This window comes from Rissa tridactyla, chromosome 3 (assembly GCF_028500815.1).
Source record: "Rissa tridactyla isolate bRisTri1 chromosome 3, bRisTri1.patW.cur.20221130, whole genome shotgun sequence".
In the NCBI taxonomy this organism is placed as follows: Eukaryota; Metazoa; Chordata; class Aves; order Charadriiformes; family Laridae; genus Rissa; species Rissa tridactyla.
Window position 1 is genome coordinate 13,808,268 of NC_071468.1, and position 18,995 is coordinate 13,827,262.

The window sequence follows — 18,995 nt, forward strand, 5'->3', positions numbered from 1 at the left end:
GATCCTTAGTTATACTTGTGGGGATATTGAGCGGAAGTAGAGAGACTGTATTCAGCCTTTGCTTAGTCCTTCTTCAGAATAAAGGGCTTTTTCCTGGTGTCCATAGCAACACGTTGAAAATTTAGAAACGGTTCGGAGAGAAGTCCTAAAAGATAAAGCAGAAAAATTCAGTTGTAATGAAAAACATACTGACTGCAATTTGTTACTTTATCAAGGAGAAGGCCGAAGGAGTAAATTCCTTGCACTAAATACACGCATGCATTGGGTATGGCATAGAGAGGTATAAGGAGAACCAGTAACTGGGTGCTAAACCCGCAGGAGTTCAGATGAGCAATTAAAGTGTAAATTAACAGGGTAACAACTCTGTAACCAGCTAACAAAGCTTTATGGTGGTTTCTCAGTTGTTGGAAATATTCAAATCGAAATTAAATGTGTTTTTAAAAGATATGTGCTGAAGTTCCTGCTACTAGAATTGAGGCAGGAATTAATTCAGGGAATTATTATAACCTGTATTATTCATAAGGTCAGATGAGACAATCAAAACAATTTATTTTTTTAAAAAAAGCTCTGTAAATGAGTTTATGAATTATTAAAGTGTAGTCTTTGTGGTACTATGCTGGAAGGTAATAGGAAAACTTACTAATAGAGCATGTACTGGCTTGCTTATTGAGCGAGGTTTAATTGCAGGGAAGGTGTGTGTTATGTAGGCCAGATACCCTGAGATGAGGTCTACATTTCTGAAATCGCTGTGAATCTGTTGTTGACTTCTAGTGGCTGCAGAATTTCATATTTTCATACTTCATGGAGTTCAGGGAATTGAACTGATCTGGTGAAGTCCTGAGAAGTTTGAGTCCTAGTTGCCTGCCTCATTTGTTGTCCGAGTAATGGTATGGTAGCTGAAATCATCTGAGGAGCTGCAGCAAGGAGCTTTGTAATTCAGCTGGGAAGAGACCTGTTGGGTTCTAATGTGTAGTTCTGTACTCAAGACTGTGCTGTCTGTCTCCTGCTCATCTTTAGTTAGACAGTGTGTCTTTGTATGCTACAAAATTATTAGTTGTTTGGGCTCTTTGAAGTACTGGGTTATGAAAGTTTAAAGGGAAGTAAAATAAGGCAGTAATTAGCATAAACTTTATTATGTTTTGGTTGTCCTTTGTCTTGGGAACAGTCAGTATACAGTGGGCCTAATGTAGGGAAATAAATGAGTGAGAACTTTTATAAGCATGAATTATTATATAAATGATTGTCTATTCTGGCAGTCATACACAGCTGCGTAACCTTGGCAGAGTGATTTTAAAGCAGCTCCTACCTCGGTTTTTTGCATCTGCAAAATGATGACATTAGTGTTTTTCTGCCTGTGGCTTGCAATACTTTGGCACTGTGCATGCCAAATCTTTTTTTTTTTTTTTTTTTTTAAAATACCAGTTCACACTAACTTTTCTTGCAAAAGCACTGCCAGACTATTTATAAATACACTATGCTTTGAAGCTATGGTAACCGTACTGTTTTCTTCCAGTTGGCTCTGCAGTATGCGTTAGTGGCCAGGGAGCTTGTCCTACTATTAAACACTGTAACATCAGCGACTGTGAAAATGTTGGACTCTATATTACAGACCATGCACAGGTATTTTTTGATATCAATATCTTTACTTTGATAAAATCGTTTTACGGTTCTTGATTCCTGTCTTAATTTACGTTTTTATTTCCCAGGGAATATATGAGGACAATGAGATCTCCAATAATGCATTAGCAGGGATTTGGGTTAAAAACCATGGAAATCCCATTATCAGACGGAATCACATTCACCATGGACGTGATGTTGGCGTTTTCACTTTTGACCATGGCATGGTAACGTATATGTTTTCTTTTGAAGAAAGAAATATAGATGATTAGCTAAAGTCTTCAAATTTTGCCTGTCATTGAAGAAATGTTTAAAAAAAGGTGCTTTTCATGTCAACAGATATTTTAAAATATGCTTACTGTTCTTCTCTTGACCTTCAGTGGGCAACTTCACTTTAAAGACAATTTTAGCTGGAAGAGGTTTAAGCAAGCTTTTTGCAGTTGATTGGCAAGCTGTTACATTGAATTATGTTGCAGTGACAAAATACCTCTTGAAATAGGTTGTAAATGGTAGGCTTACATTTACACTATCGCCTCATTCTTCTTCCTTTGAAACAGAACAAAAAATAAGGTGCTGGAAGATTTAAAAATTAAATAAAATGCTCTGTGGAGACTTAGTTAGTCTTATTTTAATGTTAAATCTCTGAAACAGGATATGTCCAACTTCTTTCGGAAGAGGACTTTTCTAGTATGGAGTTAGTCATGCAATTTTAACACAGAATTTTGTTTCAGAATTCAGGCCTTCTTTCACAAAAATGTTTGTTTCTGTGGCGCAAAGGGGGTAGCTTCCACATACATTAGGTACAAAAAGCATTAACAACACATACACGTACAACGTCGTAAATGTATGTAGTGAGTTTGCATAGCCCTTGAAATAAACCGAATGGATTTTTGCCAGTGAAATAAAAGATTATTTGCTGATTTGTTTTAGCATAATGTTCTGCATGTCTTCCAAACAGTGCCACATCATTGTTTTTCCTGCTTGAATGACAGTCCCAATTCCCCCAACTCAGCTGGCAAAATGACCATTTTTCTTCTAGTCACTCTTAAATGGCAGATCCTTAAGGATGTTTTCTGTAGAGGGCAAGAGCTCTCGATCTCCAGGTGTAAGAAATCAGGAAAGGAGGGCAAGAGACTGGCATGGCTGAGTCAAGACCTGCTGGTCAAACTAAAGGGCAAGAAGGAAGTCCACAGGCAGTGGAAGCGGGGACAGGTATCCTGGGAATAGTATAGGGACGCCTGCCCGGTTGTGATGGGATGGGGTCAGGAAGGCGAAGACACAGCTAGAGCTGAACTTGGCAAGGGACGCAAAGAATAATAAGAAGGGCTTCTACAGGTACGTCAGCCAGAAAAGGAAGGTGAACCTCATAAGATTCAACAAGGCCAAGTGCAGGGTCCTGCACCTGGGTCAGAGCAACCCCTGGTATCAGTATGGACTGGGGGATGAAGGGATTGAAAGCAGCCCTGCAGACAAGGACTTGGGGGTACTGTTGGACAAAAAATTGGACATCAGCCAGCAATGCACGTTTGCAACCCAGGAAGCCAATAACATCTTGGGCTGCATCAAAAGCAGCGTGGCCAGCAGGTCAAGGGAGGTGATTCTGCCCCTCTCCTCTACTCTGGTGAGACCCCACCTGGAGTACTGTGTCTGGCTCTGGAGCTCTCAGCACAGGAATGACACGGACCTGTTGGAGTGGGTCCAGAGGAGGGTCACAAAAATGATGAGAGAGATGGAACACCTCTCCTGTGAAGAAAGACCGAGAGAGTTGGGGTTGTTCATCCTGGAGAAGAGAAGATTCCAGGGAGACCTTATTGCGGCCTTTCAGTACATAAAGGGGGTTTATAAGAAAGTTGAGGACAAACTTTTTAGCAGGGCCTGTTGCAATAGGACAAGGGATGATGGTTTTAAACTAAAAGAGGGTAGATTTAGACTTGATAGAAGGAAGAAATTCTTTACTGTGAGGGTGGTGAAACACTGGCCCAGGTTACCCAGAGAGGTGGTAGATGCCCCATCCCCGGAAACCTTCAAGGTCAGTTGGATGGGGCTCTGAGCAACCTGATCTAGTCGAAGATGTCCCTGTTCATTGCAGGGAGGTTTGGACTGATGACCTTTAAAGGTCCCTTCCAGCCCAAACTATTCTTTGAAAATTACACACATAAAAGTACAAAACGTGATCAGAGTATGGTGAACTAAATGTCAAACTGAATAAATGTAATGTTCAAAATCAACATGATTTCAGATTCCCTCTTGCTTTCACAAGGATACCACAGAATTTGGTTATCTTGCTGTAGGCATTGGATACTGCAGGGCATAGATTGCCTTAACTTTGTTAATAAAGAATAATAAAATATCTAGTCAGTTGCTTTGGAGGTTGCAGTTTTAAAGCTGCTGTAGATAAATTGGAACCTCTTCTCTGCAGCTGTGTTGCTGCTGTAATAAAAACCTCACTGTAACAGACTTGATTTCAGAATGCTGCTGAAGAACGAGGTCAGGCAAACCAGTGCATGTTTCCTGTACTCTGGGATACCAGTGCTTATTTCCTTCCGTCCATTTTGTTCCTAGCCTTACTACCTGACATGCTTCTTGCCTAGCTATGGCTAAATATATGCTAAGCCTGTTCTTTGGCAAGACCATAGTTAGACCTGGTGTGTTGTATCCATGGATGTTCTTTGCAAGTAAGTGTCTCTTATCATCTAAGTAGTAGTTTTGCTGGTAGATCATCTTTAGTCCCCAAGACAGACAAATAATACTTGTAAAAAATACTTGTAAAAATGCAAGCACTAGACATTAATGGCTTTGACTAGCTGAGAAGGATGACTCCCAAGTCACAGTTTTGCAGACATAGCTTGGGTGTAGACTGGACCTCTGTTTTCTCATTTCAGTTTTCTCACTTTATCGTCTGACCTTTGGACCCACTGTTCATTCCATGTCCCTCATGTATTTCAGCTTGCTGTCATCCACCTCCCCGCCCTCCCTGAACTGAGTGTGTTCAGAGATCTAACTACAGTAGACATTCATTTTTAACTTAGACTCATTTGATGCTTGCTCCAAGGAAACTATAGTCCACCATTTTTAAAGTAACCTTATTCCTAAATAAAATATTTATTAATTCAGGTACTAAATTGCTTTAGCTTTCCTACTGAACTTCTACATGAGAATTTTCTGCACTGTTATGTGTTGGGGAACCATTGGCTAGGTCTTGGATGCCTATTGAATAAAATCATAATCTCATAATAAGACATTTCTTTGGGGAAATAAATTTCCATAGTTTTGATGAATGGTTAATGCAATTATGTAATGCAATTATAGCTAATACATAACATAACAAGCTTTCAGGAAAACAAATGTAGTTTTATCCTGGGTAAGAGGAGGAAGAGAAGGAGCTGGGTTTTGCAGATCAGTATTTTGATCCCTGACTGGGTGTTCCTAGGCTTACTAAATTGTGGATCTTTTTTCCTTTTGATAGGGTAGCTTTCTTCCCTTGTAAGTACTTGTTCTATTGCTTTAGTTCTAACCCAAATCTGGTCAGGTTCTTGATGCGTGTTGCTAGTCTGGAAATAGCATTAACAGAAAATCGGCTGTGGATAGGAACTAGCGAGGCCTTTCTCCTTTCCACCCAAGTTGCTGGGGAGGCAGGGGAGAGGAGCAATGCACCACTAATTGTAGATGTTTGATTTGCAATTTCCTGGTCTCAGTGGAAGGTAAACAGGGCACAGAGTGCTGTTACTTTTGCTGCTCACATAAAATCTGCTTGCCAGTGGAAGGTCAGACGTGGTGGGATTCTGCTCCGTTAGGTGTCTCTTCTCCACTCTTAGTTCTATCCTAAGGAGCGTATTTGTTCTATGTTGGGCAAGATTATACCAGCCCAGGAGAATGTCCTTCTAGCAGTCTTCTGACCGATTTCTTTACATCGTTTGATACTCTCTAGAAACGCAGTTGTTCTGGCCATTTTGCAAAGAGTGCTGGCAAACTGAAGATGTTACATCTTCGTTTTATATATCATCTCATTGTTTGGACACTGCCATTGCGTCATTCAAGCTATATTAACGTACTGTATAAGCACTCCTGATCGGCTTCGCTGAATGCCTGTATCCATACATCCTTCCAAAACTTAAACAGGCTCGGAAACATGTAACAAAGTAATTTCAGTTATAGAAAAGCTGGTAAAGGAGTGCTTCACCAACTCCTGGAGGGGTGATGTCTGTATGTAGGCTTGAGTTGTAGTTAGTTGGAAAGTCTGGGTAGGAGCTGTTTCTTGTTTAAGTACTGAAATAGAAATGTTAAATATATGGTACTGAAATATTTAAAAAATTAAAAAGCCAGACTGAATTCACTTGATTCATTTGAAATAAAAGTGTATTTGATCTGTTTTCTTACTGGTGGAATGCCTGTTCTGATGCTGTGATCAGTGTGATATCACAAGCAAAATGGAATAGAAATGATTTTTTCTTTTTTTGTTTAAAGGAAGCACAAGCATATTAAAGAGAACACGTGAATAATATTTCTCAGCTGCAAATATTATTGAAATCTTTCCTAGTCATAAACTTCTTTGAAAGATTTCCCCCCCCCCCCCCCTTTCCATCTCAAAGTCTTCTGGCAGCATTCTCTGTTCTGGATCGTGCTAGTGATAGAGTTGATGTAATGACACCATTGGCAAGATGTACGTACTCTTTAAATGACATGGTATCTTTCAGATACAAATCCTACATACCTAAACAAATTAACGGATTTTCTATGTTCACTTTTCTCGCTTCCCTTCTGTTATTTCTGTCCGTGTATTTTTTCTTTTTCTGTGGAGTGGGATAAGTACATTCCAGTGCTGAATTCCTACCCTACACGTTCTTTTCCCGTGGGTTTCTGTGCTGGAGTGCTGGCTCTGAGAGGTTCAAGAGTGCTTTGTTTTTCAGTTTCGTGCTCTCGGACTGTTCTTTGTGTTTTGATACTTGTAGAAACTTAACCTCGTATTTCTAAACTGGCGATATTCTGACATTTGCCTTAGCGCATCTGCCAAACGTTTAACAAGCAGGCATTAAAAATGCAGCATGGCATTGGCAGCCCTCTGCCTTATGCTGACCTCTCTTGCCAGTCGCCTGAGATGAGTTACCAGACCTTTTTCATAAATTGTAGTTAGTAGCTGTTTGCAGGCAACAGATAACTCCTGATTTACTGTAAGAATAAGCATAATTTTGTAGTTTAAAGCTGGGATCTAGGCATAAAAGTTCATTTTCTTTTCTCTCAAATGAGAAATATATCACTGTTGCTTGGTTGTTTTTTTTTCTTCTTTTTGATGAAAGCAAATTATAGTAGCATGTGCCTAAGTTGGGTGATTGTGACTAGTTGACGGCTCAGTCTTTTAAATACTACAAATCAGATAATTTTAAAGAAGTGTGTATATAAAGTCCAAAAAATATAAACTAAGCTTATGCCAATTTCTGTACAGGCTATAATAAAAACTCATTTGGCCTTTTGCTGCAATAAGCAAGTTTTTCCTATGCACTAAAAATAAAGGGTTTGTTTTGCGTCTTGAATGTGGCTTTCTTTGTGCCGCATTTGGATTTTTATAAAATCCACCAACTCTCAAATGAAGACTATTCCAGGCTTTGGAAGGCAATTTTTTATAAATGTAGCTTTTATGCTGTCACTCAGACGTATTATTGCGCTTTAATTAAGTTGATACAGAGTCAGATACTCTTTAGCAGTTAATTTCTTTCTGTCTTGGTCTCCTGTTTGTTTGGTTTTTTTCTTGCCCTGTTGGGAGTACAAGTGTCAATAAATATTTAGGAAGTGTTAAAGTTTGCACAACTATTTAATTTTTTTTAAATACCTCTATTGTCCAAATAATAACATGAAATACCTCTGTGTTTCTGTAATGTTATGATCTTTGAGACAAAGAAAGAAATAAAAGAAATAAAAAAAGCCCTTTTTAGAAATACACGGGGAAAAAAATCCTCTGAGAAAAGCAATGAACAAAATCCCATCAGCTACAAGTTTTAACTGCATTTCAAAGCACTATTTGTTAGACTAGGTAAAATGCAGAAAGCAAAAAAAAAAAAATCAATTACTGAGTTAGTCTTGATGTAAAAAGTCTCCTGAGCTTGTCCAGCTGCGCAGGAACCCTCCTTTGTCATCTCACCAGCTTTTTCTGTACACCAAGTCATGTGTGGAAACCTCAACGTTACCATTACTGTGGTGGTGTCTGGTGGTGGTTACTTTCTCTGCTCACATCTTACCGGGCTGCAGCGGTGTGTTCTTGCCCACACTTTCTGTCACTGTAGCTGTCATCTTGTGCCCGCAGCTAATGCTTTGCCTGGTATTTTAAATAAATTTAGTGTACAGAGCTACTTCTTAATATTCAGTGTTTTTCAAGCAGAAAGCTACTGCTAAGGTATTTTGAGTCTCCTTATGCTTGGTGTTTTTGTGTAAGGTTATAATATTACTTTTTTTCCCCACGTGCATCCCTTATTCCTTCTTCCTTATTAATCACAGTGGCCTCTTTTTCCTGCTAAGCAATCCTGGCACTGCCAGGTGCTGCGTCCTCCAGGTTCTTCCACTGCTAGTTGATGAATTACAACCAGAAACCACCACAAACACAAGTAAAATACCCAGCGCGCTTGCAAATCATTCTTAGAAGGAGGTAGAGGCAACATAACACTTGCCATCCCTCTGTGCAGAGGAGGAGTATTGACCTTCCTGACCTTAATAGTGACCTGGCAGAGTCTCCGTAAAGGATCTGGGCTTGAGCTGCCCGACAGCTGGACGGGGCTTAAGAGCTGCAGGTTGGGCAGCCCGCGTTGTGCTGTTAGACAGAAGGGGTAAGAAAGGAACAGGCTGTTCCTAGTGGTGTTACTGGTTATACCTGGAGCTGACAGTAAGCTTTGGGTTTGCAAGCAGCATTAGTGAGCCCTACTAGTGACCTTAAATAGGTCATTTAACTCCATACTTAGAAACGCAATTTCCTTGTTGTTTTCCTTGTTAACAAAATACTTGTGAGCTTTCCAAGAGGATAATGTTGCCTGAACCCGTATGTGAACTTCATCACTTTAAAAATAAAATAAATAAAAGGGAAGACATCTTTGAGAGGATATAGTTCAAAGGCACAACAATACCTTTTGAAGGGGAGAGGCTGTGCTGCCTAGAAGAGATACCAGGGATTACCTTGGGGCATCTTAAAGGCTGAGAGAAGTTTAGGCCTTCTCCCTAAGGGGGGAATTTGAGCCAAAGAAATTGTTGGTTTCAGCAGAGAATGGCATAGGAAATGGGCAGTCTGGGAACGAGGAAGTCGCTCAGGACTGTGGAAGAGCAGGTGTTTCTGACAAACAGCAATTCTGTTGGTTTAACTGAATTCAGTTTAATAATTACGCACACCGGTGGTGTTCAGATGTAGTCTCAACAAGTGGAAAAATATACTGGGTTTAACTACAGTAGCTCAAAGTCAGCAGTTCAGCTTAAACTCACTCTGCTTGAGGCAGACTGCACTTTTTAATGCAGTTTCTCGTTATGAATATCAAATCTTATAGGATTGTAACGAGCAGAAAGCCTTATAAAGGAATTTGAGATACAGATATTTTTTTTTCTCTTCTCCCCCTTTTGAAGAGCACTTGCTTCATAGAGGCTTACAGCGAATTCACAGTTTCTTCTGAATCAGTGGTCCTGCTTTTTTTAAGAAGGTAGAAGAGTAATCATTTTGAAGGCTCCATTTTCTACTCTTTGAAGAAATGATACTTGTACTCTGCTGTCAAGTGATGTTATGGTATTCTAGAACATAGTGGGCAGAGTACAATTAATCGGGTACCTCTTCTGTTCCTCTCTGAAGTTGCATGTTATGTAGATACACTGGGACACAAGGAGACATCCTTGTGTCTCCAAGAGCCTTCTCTTTCACCTAATTTCCAAGCAAGTTTAAAAGTTACACAGTATATGGCATTGTTTTCAAGAACCAAGAGGATTTGTACCAAAATTTCCTTACTATTAAGTAACAGTACTTGCTGAAGCTTGGGAAGATACCACTTACCACATGATAAAGGCTCTGCTTGTTTGTGGCTTTTCGATGGCATCTGAAATGGCTGCAATGAAGCGCATCTGAAATACCTCTTTTCCTGCATCATGTTGCTGTAGTTGCAATGTATTTGGCGCCCAAAGGGAAGATAACGTGTAAAGCAATTAAAAAGATACCAGGCCATGGATAGCAATATTTTAATTGAAATTGCCTATTCCATTAAGAGGATTAAGCTTTACTTTATAACAAACTGTCGTCTTACCTAAGTTTATCCGAGGGCTTCATTTTAAGTGAAAATGAGGAGGAAAAAAAAGTGGTTTGTCTTGGGATAAGAAGCCCCAAAGACTGTCTGTTGGCACAAAGGTGTATTTCTGAGGAGATCTCCTTTAGATTCCCCTGGCTGTTAGTGTGTTCTTTCCTTGAGAACTCTGAAAACATCTTGACTCCCTTTGAAAAAAATCTCATCCTAAATCCTTGAAAAAAATACATTCTGCATATTTACAGAAAGTAGAATTTTTCCACTTGACTTATTTGTCACCCAGAGGGGCCTGGGGGGCCAAGCTGTGCATGCCGATAGTACTTTTTTGGAGAATAGTTAATCAACGCAGTGAGTTTGCAAATAAAACAAGTCTCACAGTTAGCGAGACTAAATAACTAATTTAGGCGACTACAGGAAAAATGGTATTTGGACGAGGTGCCTATGAGGGTGACAAAGATCCGTGAAAGCTGGGCCGCTTTCCTTTTGCGTCAGATGTTTTACCGTTTCAATGAACTGATGACATGTATATAGGTAGTCTTTTGCATGACGAGGACTTTTACTGCTAAAACTATAGCTGGGTTGTTTATACTATAGATGGCTTTGCAGAGCACAGACACACAGACATCTAGGAGAAAAGAAAGATTGGTTCACGTTCTCTTTCAACCATGTGTTTTTTGGATGTAAGGGACTGTGATTTTGGCTGGCTCTGTCAGTACTGCTCTGAATGTCATCTGCTCTGGTTTTAGTCTTGCCCTCTGTAGCTGCCCGCTGGAGATAGTCTGGGTTAGAGCTTTCAAGAGCTTGTAGCCAAGCCATCCACAAATTAAAACACATCACTTGGTGGCTGCCTACCATTTCTAGTAGGGGACGCTTCCTCTTTTTCAGTTGTTTGGTCTCTGTTCTTTTAGCTGGGAAAAACGGGCATATAAAACCATTAAAGTTCACCTCAAAGAATACGTTGAATTTTAGTATCAAAACGTTCTAAAACCGTGTCAGAAAAACGCTCTGAAAGGAATCACACAGTTAATTTGCGTGGCCCTGGAATGAGCTACAATCAGAGAAATCATCGGGCAGAAAACAGCCGTTTTGCCAGATGAATTTTCGGGTGGACCAGTTCACCCTGCTGCTATGCGAGTGCTTATAGCAGGAGGAGGAGCATGCTGGGAGTGGCTTCGTGGAATCTTTTTTTTTTTTTTTTCCTTCTCCGTTGGTCTGCTGTTTATAAAACATTAGTTCAAATGCAGTTTTGTTGTAGGCCTACTACAACTAATGCAGTGTCTAAACAGAAATGTACACCATTTAAAAAAAAAAAAAAAAAAAAGGGGGGGGAGTTTACCAGTTGGCCACTCGAACCAATCCCTGCCCTGGAAAAATTACTCATCTCCCACATCCAGATGTATTTATTCTGACCAGTTATAGTTATTCCAAAGAAATTTCGGATGCTTCTTCCTAAATAAATCATATTCTTGCTGAATATATATGGTTCTGGGTCTGAAAATAAGTAGGTAGTCTTCTCCGTAGCGCTGTCCTTTTTATATTGGACCTGTGGGCTTTATGGCCCCTTAGGAGCTACTAAGGAAACCCGATACTTGGTCCTCTTCGAGCTGCTATATCCAGAGTTGCCATTTTTTCTTGGTATTCCATGGATAGTAATAAATAGCAATACAGAGTGTCTTTGAAACAGTATTTTATTTGGAGGGGAAAAAAAAATATAGTGGCAGTAGCTGTTTTAATTAGCTATATAACTACTTACATATTCTCAGTTTTGGTACTGTTTCCTTTTAAATCAGGATTGTATTTAGAGGGGAGGGAGGGAAGGGAATAACCTTCACTTTAAAAAGGACTTTTACAGGAAACCGCATGTTTTGTGTCTTAAGGGTTATTTTGAAAGCTGCAACATACATAGAAACAGGATAGCGGGTTTTGAAGTGAAAGCGTATGCCAATCCTACGGTAGTTCGGTGCGAAATCCATCACGGCCAGACTGGAGGAATCTATGTTCATGAAAAAGGAAGAGGACAATTCATAGAGAACAAAATCTATGCAAACAATTTTGCAGGTGTTTGGATTACCTCAAACAGTGACCCAACAATAAGGTATCGTTTTCCTCATTGATATTTTACTACTTAGAAGAGGAGGCTCAATGGGGATGGGAAAACTGCAATTTTATTTAATTTGTTCATAATGAACTATAAATACTCCTGTAATATGTAAAAATGAAATTGCTGTCTGTGTTTGGCTGAACTGCATTTTTAACTTGCGTGTATACTTGGAAGTATGTGTTTCTCAGAACAACAGAACGTGAATTCTCTATTTTTAAATCTGAATATTGTACAGTCCCAGACACTACATACATGTATAGTATTATACAGTGTATTATAATCATTTCATAATGTGAAAATTTCATATACTTTTGTTTCTTAGGGGCAATGCAATTTTTAATGGGAATCAAGGTGGTGTTTATATCTTTGGTGATGGAAGAGGCCTTATTGAAGGAAATGATATTTATGGTAAGCTAATGTGCTTATTGCATCTTGAATTCTGAGGAAAAACAAGTGAGTTGTATTAAGTAACACTTTTGTTAACAGGTAATGCGTTAGCAGGAATACAGATTCGAACAAACAGCTGCCCCATAGTTCGACACAACAAGATTCATGATGGTCAACATGGTGGAATTTACGTAGTAAGTATTACCTACAAACAGGTATACAAACCTGTTTTCTGTCCATATAAATGTTTGAAAAGGGTACTCTATGTAAAACGTTTGATTGTACTTACAATTACTGAATTTCTTATATTATAAACTAGTTTAATTATGATAGACTGAAGCTGGTGCTGATGTTTAAAAGATGAAGGCTCTTATGAATGTCACTGAATTATTTCTATTGCAGAGTAAAAAAATTAAAATGGGGTAGATGACAGAATTTCATCATTTCTTGGTTAAGAGCTTTTTAAAGGTTTAGTTATCATAGTAGTTTGTCGTTATTTAAAAAAAATAAATCGGAAATCTGTTCAACTTTTTTGGAGTGTAATGTGTTTACCGCTAACCTCGGAAAGTTTTTGGGTTTGTTTTTGTTTGGTTTTTTTTTTTCCTTCAGGATGATATACATAGCAATTGCTGTACGGTCGTGTATTGTAAAAGTGAGGAATAAAGCGCAGTTACCAGCGTGTGCAAGGGCTCTGCTAATTGAACAGAAAGAGCTGTCAGGTTCCCTTAAGCAATATTGAGTTTTGCGAAATATTTGCATTATCTTTCTGCCAAAAGTCACCTAAGGTTCAGCTGATGCTGCCAGTGTGCAGCTTCATGGGGTCATTCTGTAAATCTAACCAGAACAGCTTACCCTGACCAAGGATACTGTTGCTTTACTTTTAAGTGCAAACACGTGGTAAAGATCGTTACCTTGAGTCGTGCTGGTCTTTTGTCAGTGGTGGACAGGGCAGGGTGTAGGTTCAAGTGCCAGGTGCCAGAGCGTTCATCTGGTCGCATGGCGCCGGGGTGGTCCCTCTTGTACCAACAGTTAGCAGAGATCTGCAAATACTACTGCAGAGCCTTGAAATATAATGATCTTACATGCAGAGCCTTCTTCCTTTCATGGCAAACATTCAAAATCATGATGTACTGTTCCTTAAAAAAAAAAAAAGTGAAAATATGTACTGAAATAGCAAAGAATTACTTTGCTACAGTAAAGAAGCCACAGTGAGGAGGGATGGGTACAGCCAGAAAAACAGTATTGGCAGTTAGACGGTTTTCTTAACTCTTCAATTGTCTTGTATTTAGCATGAAAAAGGACAAGGTGTGATTGAAGAAAACGAAGTTTACAGCAATACTTTGGCTGGAGTCTGGGTGACAACAGGGAGCACTCCAGTCCTGAGGAGAAACAGAATACACAGTGGGAAACAAGTGAGTTTTGCTCGGTGGTTACAAGGGGGCCGTAGAGAAGAAAGTTCTTCTGTATTTTTATACTTCGTTACTTTGGAACTAATAATTTAACTCTCGACGTGTTAGGTTGGAGTTTACTTTTATGACAATGGACATGGCGTGTTAGAAGACAATGACATCTATAATCACATGTACTCAGGGGTTCAGATAAGGTAAAATGTATTCTGATTATATGTCAAAACAGACAGACTTTGTTTTGTGCTCTTTTGTGTCTTTTTAACTGTTCTCGTCATTTTTTTTTTCTAAAAATAACTTTTTTGAAATCAAATATGTCTGAATTTCCTCTGCTTCAGATTATAAGAAAGTTATTAGCAATAGAGCCTGGATATTGACTAGAATGTGTGGCCTTTGAAGTCTGTAAAGCTAAAATATGTTTGCATGTATGGAAATAACTGTATTTTAGTAAGATTTTTAAGCAGTGAGATCTATGGGGCACTTGTGTAGAGGTGTGTGTGGGTGGCCTTGGGAGATAGTAAACTGTTTTAAATGGCTTCTTTGCTTACGTTTCTCTCTAGAACTGGAAGCAACCCCAAAATTAGACGCAACAAGATCTGGGGTGGTCAGAATGGTGGTATTCTTGTCTATAATTCTGGTAGGTTTGTTTTTCACGTTTATCCAGAATTGTTTATGTTCTGCATTGTTATCTCTTCCTGTTTATTGCCCTTTTTGATTTTATTTTTTTCCACCCTTCCTTCAATTTTAGGGCTTGGATTTATAGAAGACAATGAAATTTTCGATAATGCAATGGCTGGTGTATGGATTAAAACAGACAGTAATCCTACACTAAGAAGAAATAAAATCCATGATGGAAGAGATGGAGGCATCTGTATATTTAATGGGGGAAGAGGTAGTTTTTTTCCCTTACTGGCATATACTGAATATTCTGGATAAGGGTTTAATTTCAGATGAAGCTGTGTCCTTTTTAAGGCGCTCTTTAGAAACCTAGCCCTTGTCTTCTGAAGTAATAAAATAGTTATAACGAACATACACTGATGCTTTTTTAGCCTTAATTACATCAGTAATACTGAAATCTGTGGGAGGCAGAGAGGTAATTAATCTCATCCAAGACAACTATTGCATTGCTGCTCAGGACACTCCTTTTATCCCATCTGCTTTTGTAAGCTTTGCCGTTTGACTGAAAGACAGTGTTGAATTCCAGTCGTGTAGCCAAAATCATGCGTCTGAACAGCTCAGGTTCTGCCAGTGTCAATGATTCAGGGGGCGAAAATAAGATCTTTAAGGAATCTCTTGTATACTTGTGAACTTAGAAGTGGTCCTCCTCTGAAATCCCCAAACTGTTGCGTGTCCTGATATCAGCTTCTGATACTTTGTAGGCAATCACTTGCTGTAAATGAGCTTTAATTTTAACTTAAACATTTTAAAACAATCCCGTCCTGCAGTAACAAAAATGCAAGTAAAGTTTTGCTTTGTCAGGCTGCTTGTTTTAGAAGACAGGAACAGAAAGAGGTTAGGAAAAACTTGGAAAGTTGAAAAGGCAGAGTGTTTCCTCAGAAATAAAATGGAGTTTTTCTCTAACGGTGCATACAATCCCAGATTCTCTTCTGTGTACTGAAAAAAATACACTTAGATGATTGTACCCTGAGAATTACTTTAAACTTGTGTCACTAACTTCAGTGCTATTGGTGGGTGTTCCCCAAATGAAAGGAATTAGCAGGATAACGATACATGGGATCCTGTGAAAATATTTCACAGGATGGTTACAGGAAAGGAAGCATTCACAAGCTCAAACGTCACATTTGTTGGTCTGCCGTAGGGCTTCTGGAAGAGAACGATATCTTCAGGAATGCTCAAGCCGGTGTTCTGATCAGCACCAATAGCCACCCTGTGCTAAGGAAAAATCGAATATTCGACGGATTTGCTGCAGGTTTGTGTTGTTTAAAGCAAATTTTGAAGTGTTAGCGCTCTTCACGAAGCTAACTCTGAGTTTCTTTACCCCACGGTATTTAGACATTTTAACAGAGGTTGGGATGTCCGTCAGCGCATTCTAGAAATCATTTGAGAGTTCGGAATTGTAGCCAGAATATCTTTACCGCGTTCCCTGGTATTAGTAGCCTGTTGAGAAACAACACACGTGCTGCCTTCTCATTTTCCTGTGAAATACTTTTTCATTAGCTCATTTTAGAAGTAGTGGATAAAGGTGTCTAGGACATATCTATAGTTGATCTGCTTGGATGCTGGTTTGAATATTTTATCACTGCTTTAAAACCTCAGTAACAGAGCAAATATACATTTTAAAGAGATTTGAATTGCATCTCAAGTGCAACTTTCTCACTCCACAAACTTGAAAAATTATTAAAATGAGCACTTCTTACTCCAAAAGAGATGAAGAACGTTTAATAGTGAGTTTTGTGCAATTTACTGTTTAATGATCGCAGTTCCATACATCTTGCATTCCCATTCCATTTCAACTAAAATTGCATTCTTGAGTTTTCTCCCATCTTTCTTTCAGAAGAAGCAAGTTTTCTGAGAAGAGCCTCTAAAGGTGTTGTTTCAGTGTGGTGGGGGGGAAGGATAGGTTGCTGTCAAGAGCAGTCCTGGACAAATGACTTGGAAGAGACGGGTTACTGATAAAAGCTAAGATTTAAAGAAATGAATTTTAGGTGCCCATCTTGAAAACTTTTTAAAAAAGATATTTTTAAAAGGGTAAGATATGTGCACAAGAATGTTTAAATCCACGTGAAGATGACAGCTTTAAGCACCCAAAAATCATATCCCCCTTGAAAATACACGATCCCGGTACCATTTGATTATCAGAAAAACGAGTAGTGTATTGTTGCTGCCAGAAGCCGTGCATGCCAGCTGTAGCTCTTTGAAGGGATTCAACAGAAATATTTGAACCTCAGTTTTATAGAAAATTGCACTGCAATATCTAGCCGTGTCATTTTCCTTTTTTCCCCATGAGCTTATGATGGGTTAAAAAAAAAAAACAACCAAAAAACCAAACAAACTACAGACGATGAGAGAGGTACAAAAATGCACCATGTCTAAGGATTTAACTTTCCCACTTTCTTTTCTCTTCTTTGTTCCCCTGACCCACTAAAGGTATTGAGATAACAAATCACGCAACTGCAACATTAGAAGGCAATCAGATTTTCAACAACCGCTTCGGAGGTTTATTTCTAGCATCTGGTGTCAACGTCACGATGAAAGGTGAGCCTGAGCCCTCGTTGGGTGTGTTTGTTCACTTTGCTTTTTTTTTTTTTTTATTTGGTGCTGGGGTTTGGGTTTATTGTACTGTTTTTTCCATTTTTGGCTCAGAGTTGGTACCACCTTAAGCTGATTTGTAACTAGGAGTTTCAGCTGAAGGTAATAAGCTAAGCTAAACTATCTTAGATTTTTAGCCAGCCAGACACTTTCAAAGGTAACTTAAGGTTTTCCTATCATATTAAAACTCTGCTATTAGCTCTTCTGGCTCAAAATTGTTCCCGAACTGGTTACTGGTTTTTGGCCCATCTCAAATTCCAATTCTAAGTTAGTATCGTGGAAAGTCTTTTGTCACATATCTGAAAACAAGTGTCTAGTAAAGAAACACGCCTCGCTTGGCTTTTAGGATCTAAAGGCATGAATATTCACAATCCCAAATGGCTTTTTTTCAGAAAATAAAAACAGTTTATATACATAAAGCTCCCATGTATAGTGAGGACCTGTGTGTGAGACAGGATCCTCTTGGAGGAAACTGGAGTGATGGTTTGAATGCCAGACAGCTCCGGGAGGTTATTCGAGAAGAAAAAGGTTCAGTTTTGCAGAATTTTTCCCTGCTTGGCTGTACTTGTTATGCCTTTTCCTGTTTATTCTTTACACCACTTAAAACGCAAGCTCTGGCTCCCTGCTTCACAGGCCCTGGGCTCACTGGCTGCATCAGTCGGTGCCGGGATACTGCTGGGAGCGGGCAAAACTAGTTTGAGGTGCACTTTGGGACGTGGCAGAAGATCCAGCAGCTGAGTAACAGGAAGGCTTATCAAATCCGCTGTGCCTTGGACACGTCTTTTAAATGCTGAAGATGGTCAGACCCAATTCCCACTTCCGTTGTGTTGGAAAGTGCCTTATTCTGAAACCCCCCTGGGGGAAAAGCCATGCTTTTCTGCTTTCTGAGGGAGGTGTAAAACTCCTTACGGTAGATGAGAGGCTTTCAAACGTTTGGTTTTCAGACTTCTCAACAGAAAATGTAAGCCTGGTAGGAAGGCTTGTTTCTCTAACCGTTTATTCACAAACCAGTTCACACTGAGCATTTAAATGAAGGCTTATCGGGGACTTTATGCAACGCGGGCTAAGAGGAGTCTTTCTGGTCTGAGGAGTGCACTGTGCTGTCTGGCCACCCGCCTCGTAATCTGGCATGGAGGATTTGATATGCTTAAATGCCAAAACTAAGACGCAGGCATAGAACTAACTGTTCCTGATAGGTTTAGCTCTTAAAAGGGACAGGGGGCTGGGGGAGCTCTGCTATAAAAAAAAAAAAAAAGTCATTGACCCAGGTTTGATTAGTTCTTGGCTTCCCCCCCCCCCAACAGATAACAAAATAATGAACAATCAAGATGCCATAGAAAAAGCTGTCAGCAGAGGCCAGTGTTTATACAAGATATCCAGTTACACCAGCTATCCGATGCATGACTTCTACAGGTAACAAGTTCTTTTCTGTCACCTACAGTAAAGTTTTAAAATAATCACAGTTCCCGTTCTAGCAAGACGCCTGGAACGGTTGCCATATGTTCTGTTAACACACAAACATGCGCTTGTCCTCAACTGCAATGGAAGAGGATTAAACAAGTTCCCATTGTCTTGAACTGACTGTGGGCTTGAGGAAAATGTATTGTTGCTGTGAACCTCAGCCTAAGTCCGGCAGAACTGCTTTTTCAAAACAAGCAACCAAAAGCATGCCATGAAATCCAAGTTCACGTAAAACTCTCAAGTTTTAGTGTTGCACACACCCGTTCTTTGGTGCCGTTCTGCCCCCACGCCCTCCCCGAGCGCTTCACTCAGCTCATCAGTTTTTTGATTCATGTCTAATGTTGTGTATTTTACTTCAGGTGTCACACCTGCAACACCACAGACCGTAATGCCATATGTGTGAACTGCATTAAGAAGTGCCATCAAGGACATGATGTAGAATTCATTAGACACGATAGGTATGTTTTGAAGGCGTATGTTGAGCGATTCCGACAAGGC

General features: G+C 39.5%; 1 protein-coding gene across 6 annotated transcripts in view; it reads left to right on the forward strand.

Annotated features, from left to right (window-relative positions):
- Positions 1–18,995, forward strand: part of FBXO11 (F-box protein 11) — a 78,194-nt gene that overhangs the window by 57,816 nt on the left and 1,383 nt on the right. For all 6 annotated transcript variants that reach the window (XM_054193966.1, XM_054193968.1, XM_054193969.1 and 3 more), the window contains 13 exons: positions 1,514–1,620; positions 1,707–1,844; positions 11,750–11,967; positions 12,296–12,381; positions 12,460–12,554; positions 13,650–13,772; positions 13,878–13,963; positions 14,327–14,403; positions 14,515–14,658; positions 15,586–15,696; positions 16,875–16,982; positions 18,341–18,449; positions 18,857–18,955. In XM_054193966.1, coding sequence (XP_054049941.1) covers positions 1,514–1,620; positions 1,707–1,844; positions 11,750–11,967; positions 12,296–12,381; positions 12,460–12,554; positions 13,650–13,772; positions 13,878–13,963; positions 14,327–14,403; positions 14,515–14,658; positions 15,586–15,696; positions 16,875–16,982; positions 18,341–18,449; positions 18,857–18,955 — 1,501 coding nt within the window. The remainder of the gene's footprint in view (positions 1–1,513; positions 1,621–1,706; positions 1,845–11,749; positions 11,968–12,295; positions 12,382–12,459; positions 12,555–13,649; positions 13,773–13,877; positions 13,964–14,326; positions 14,404–14,514; positions 14,659–15,585; positions 15,697–16,874; positions 16,983–18,340; positions 18,450–18,856; positions 18,956–18,995) is intronic.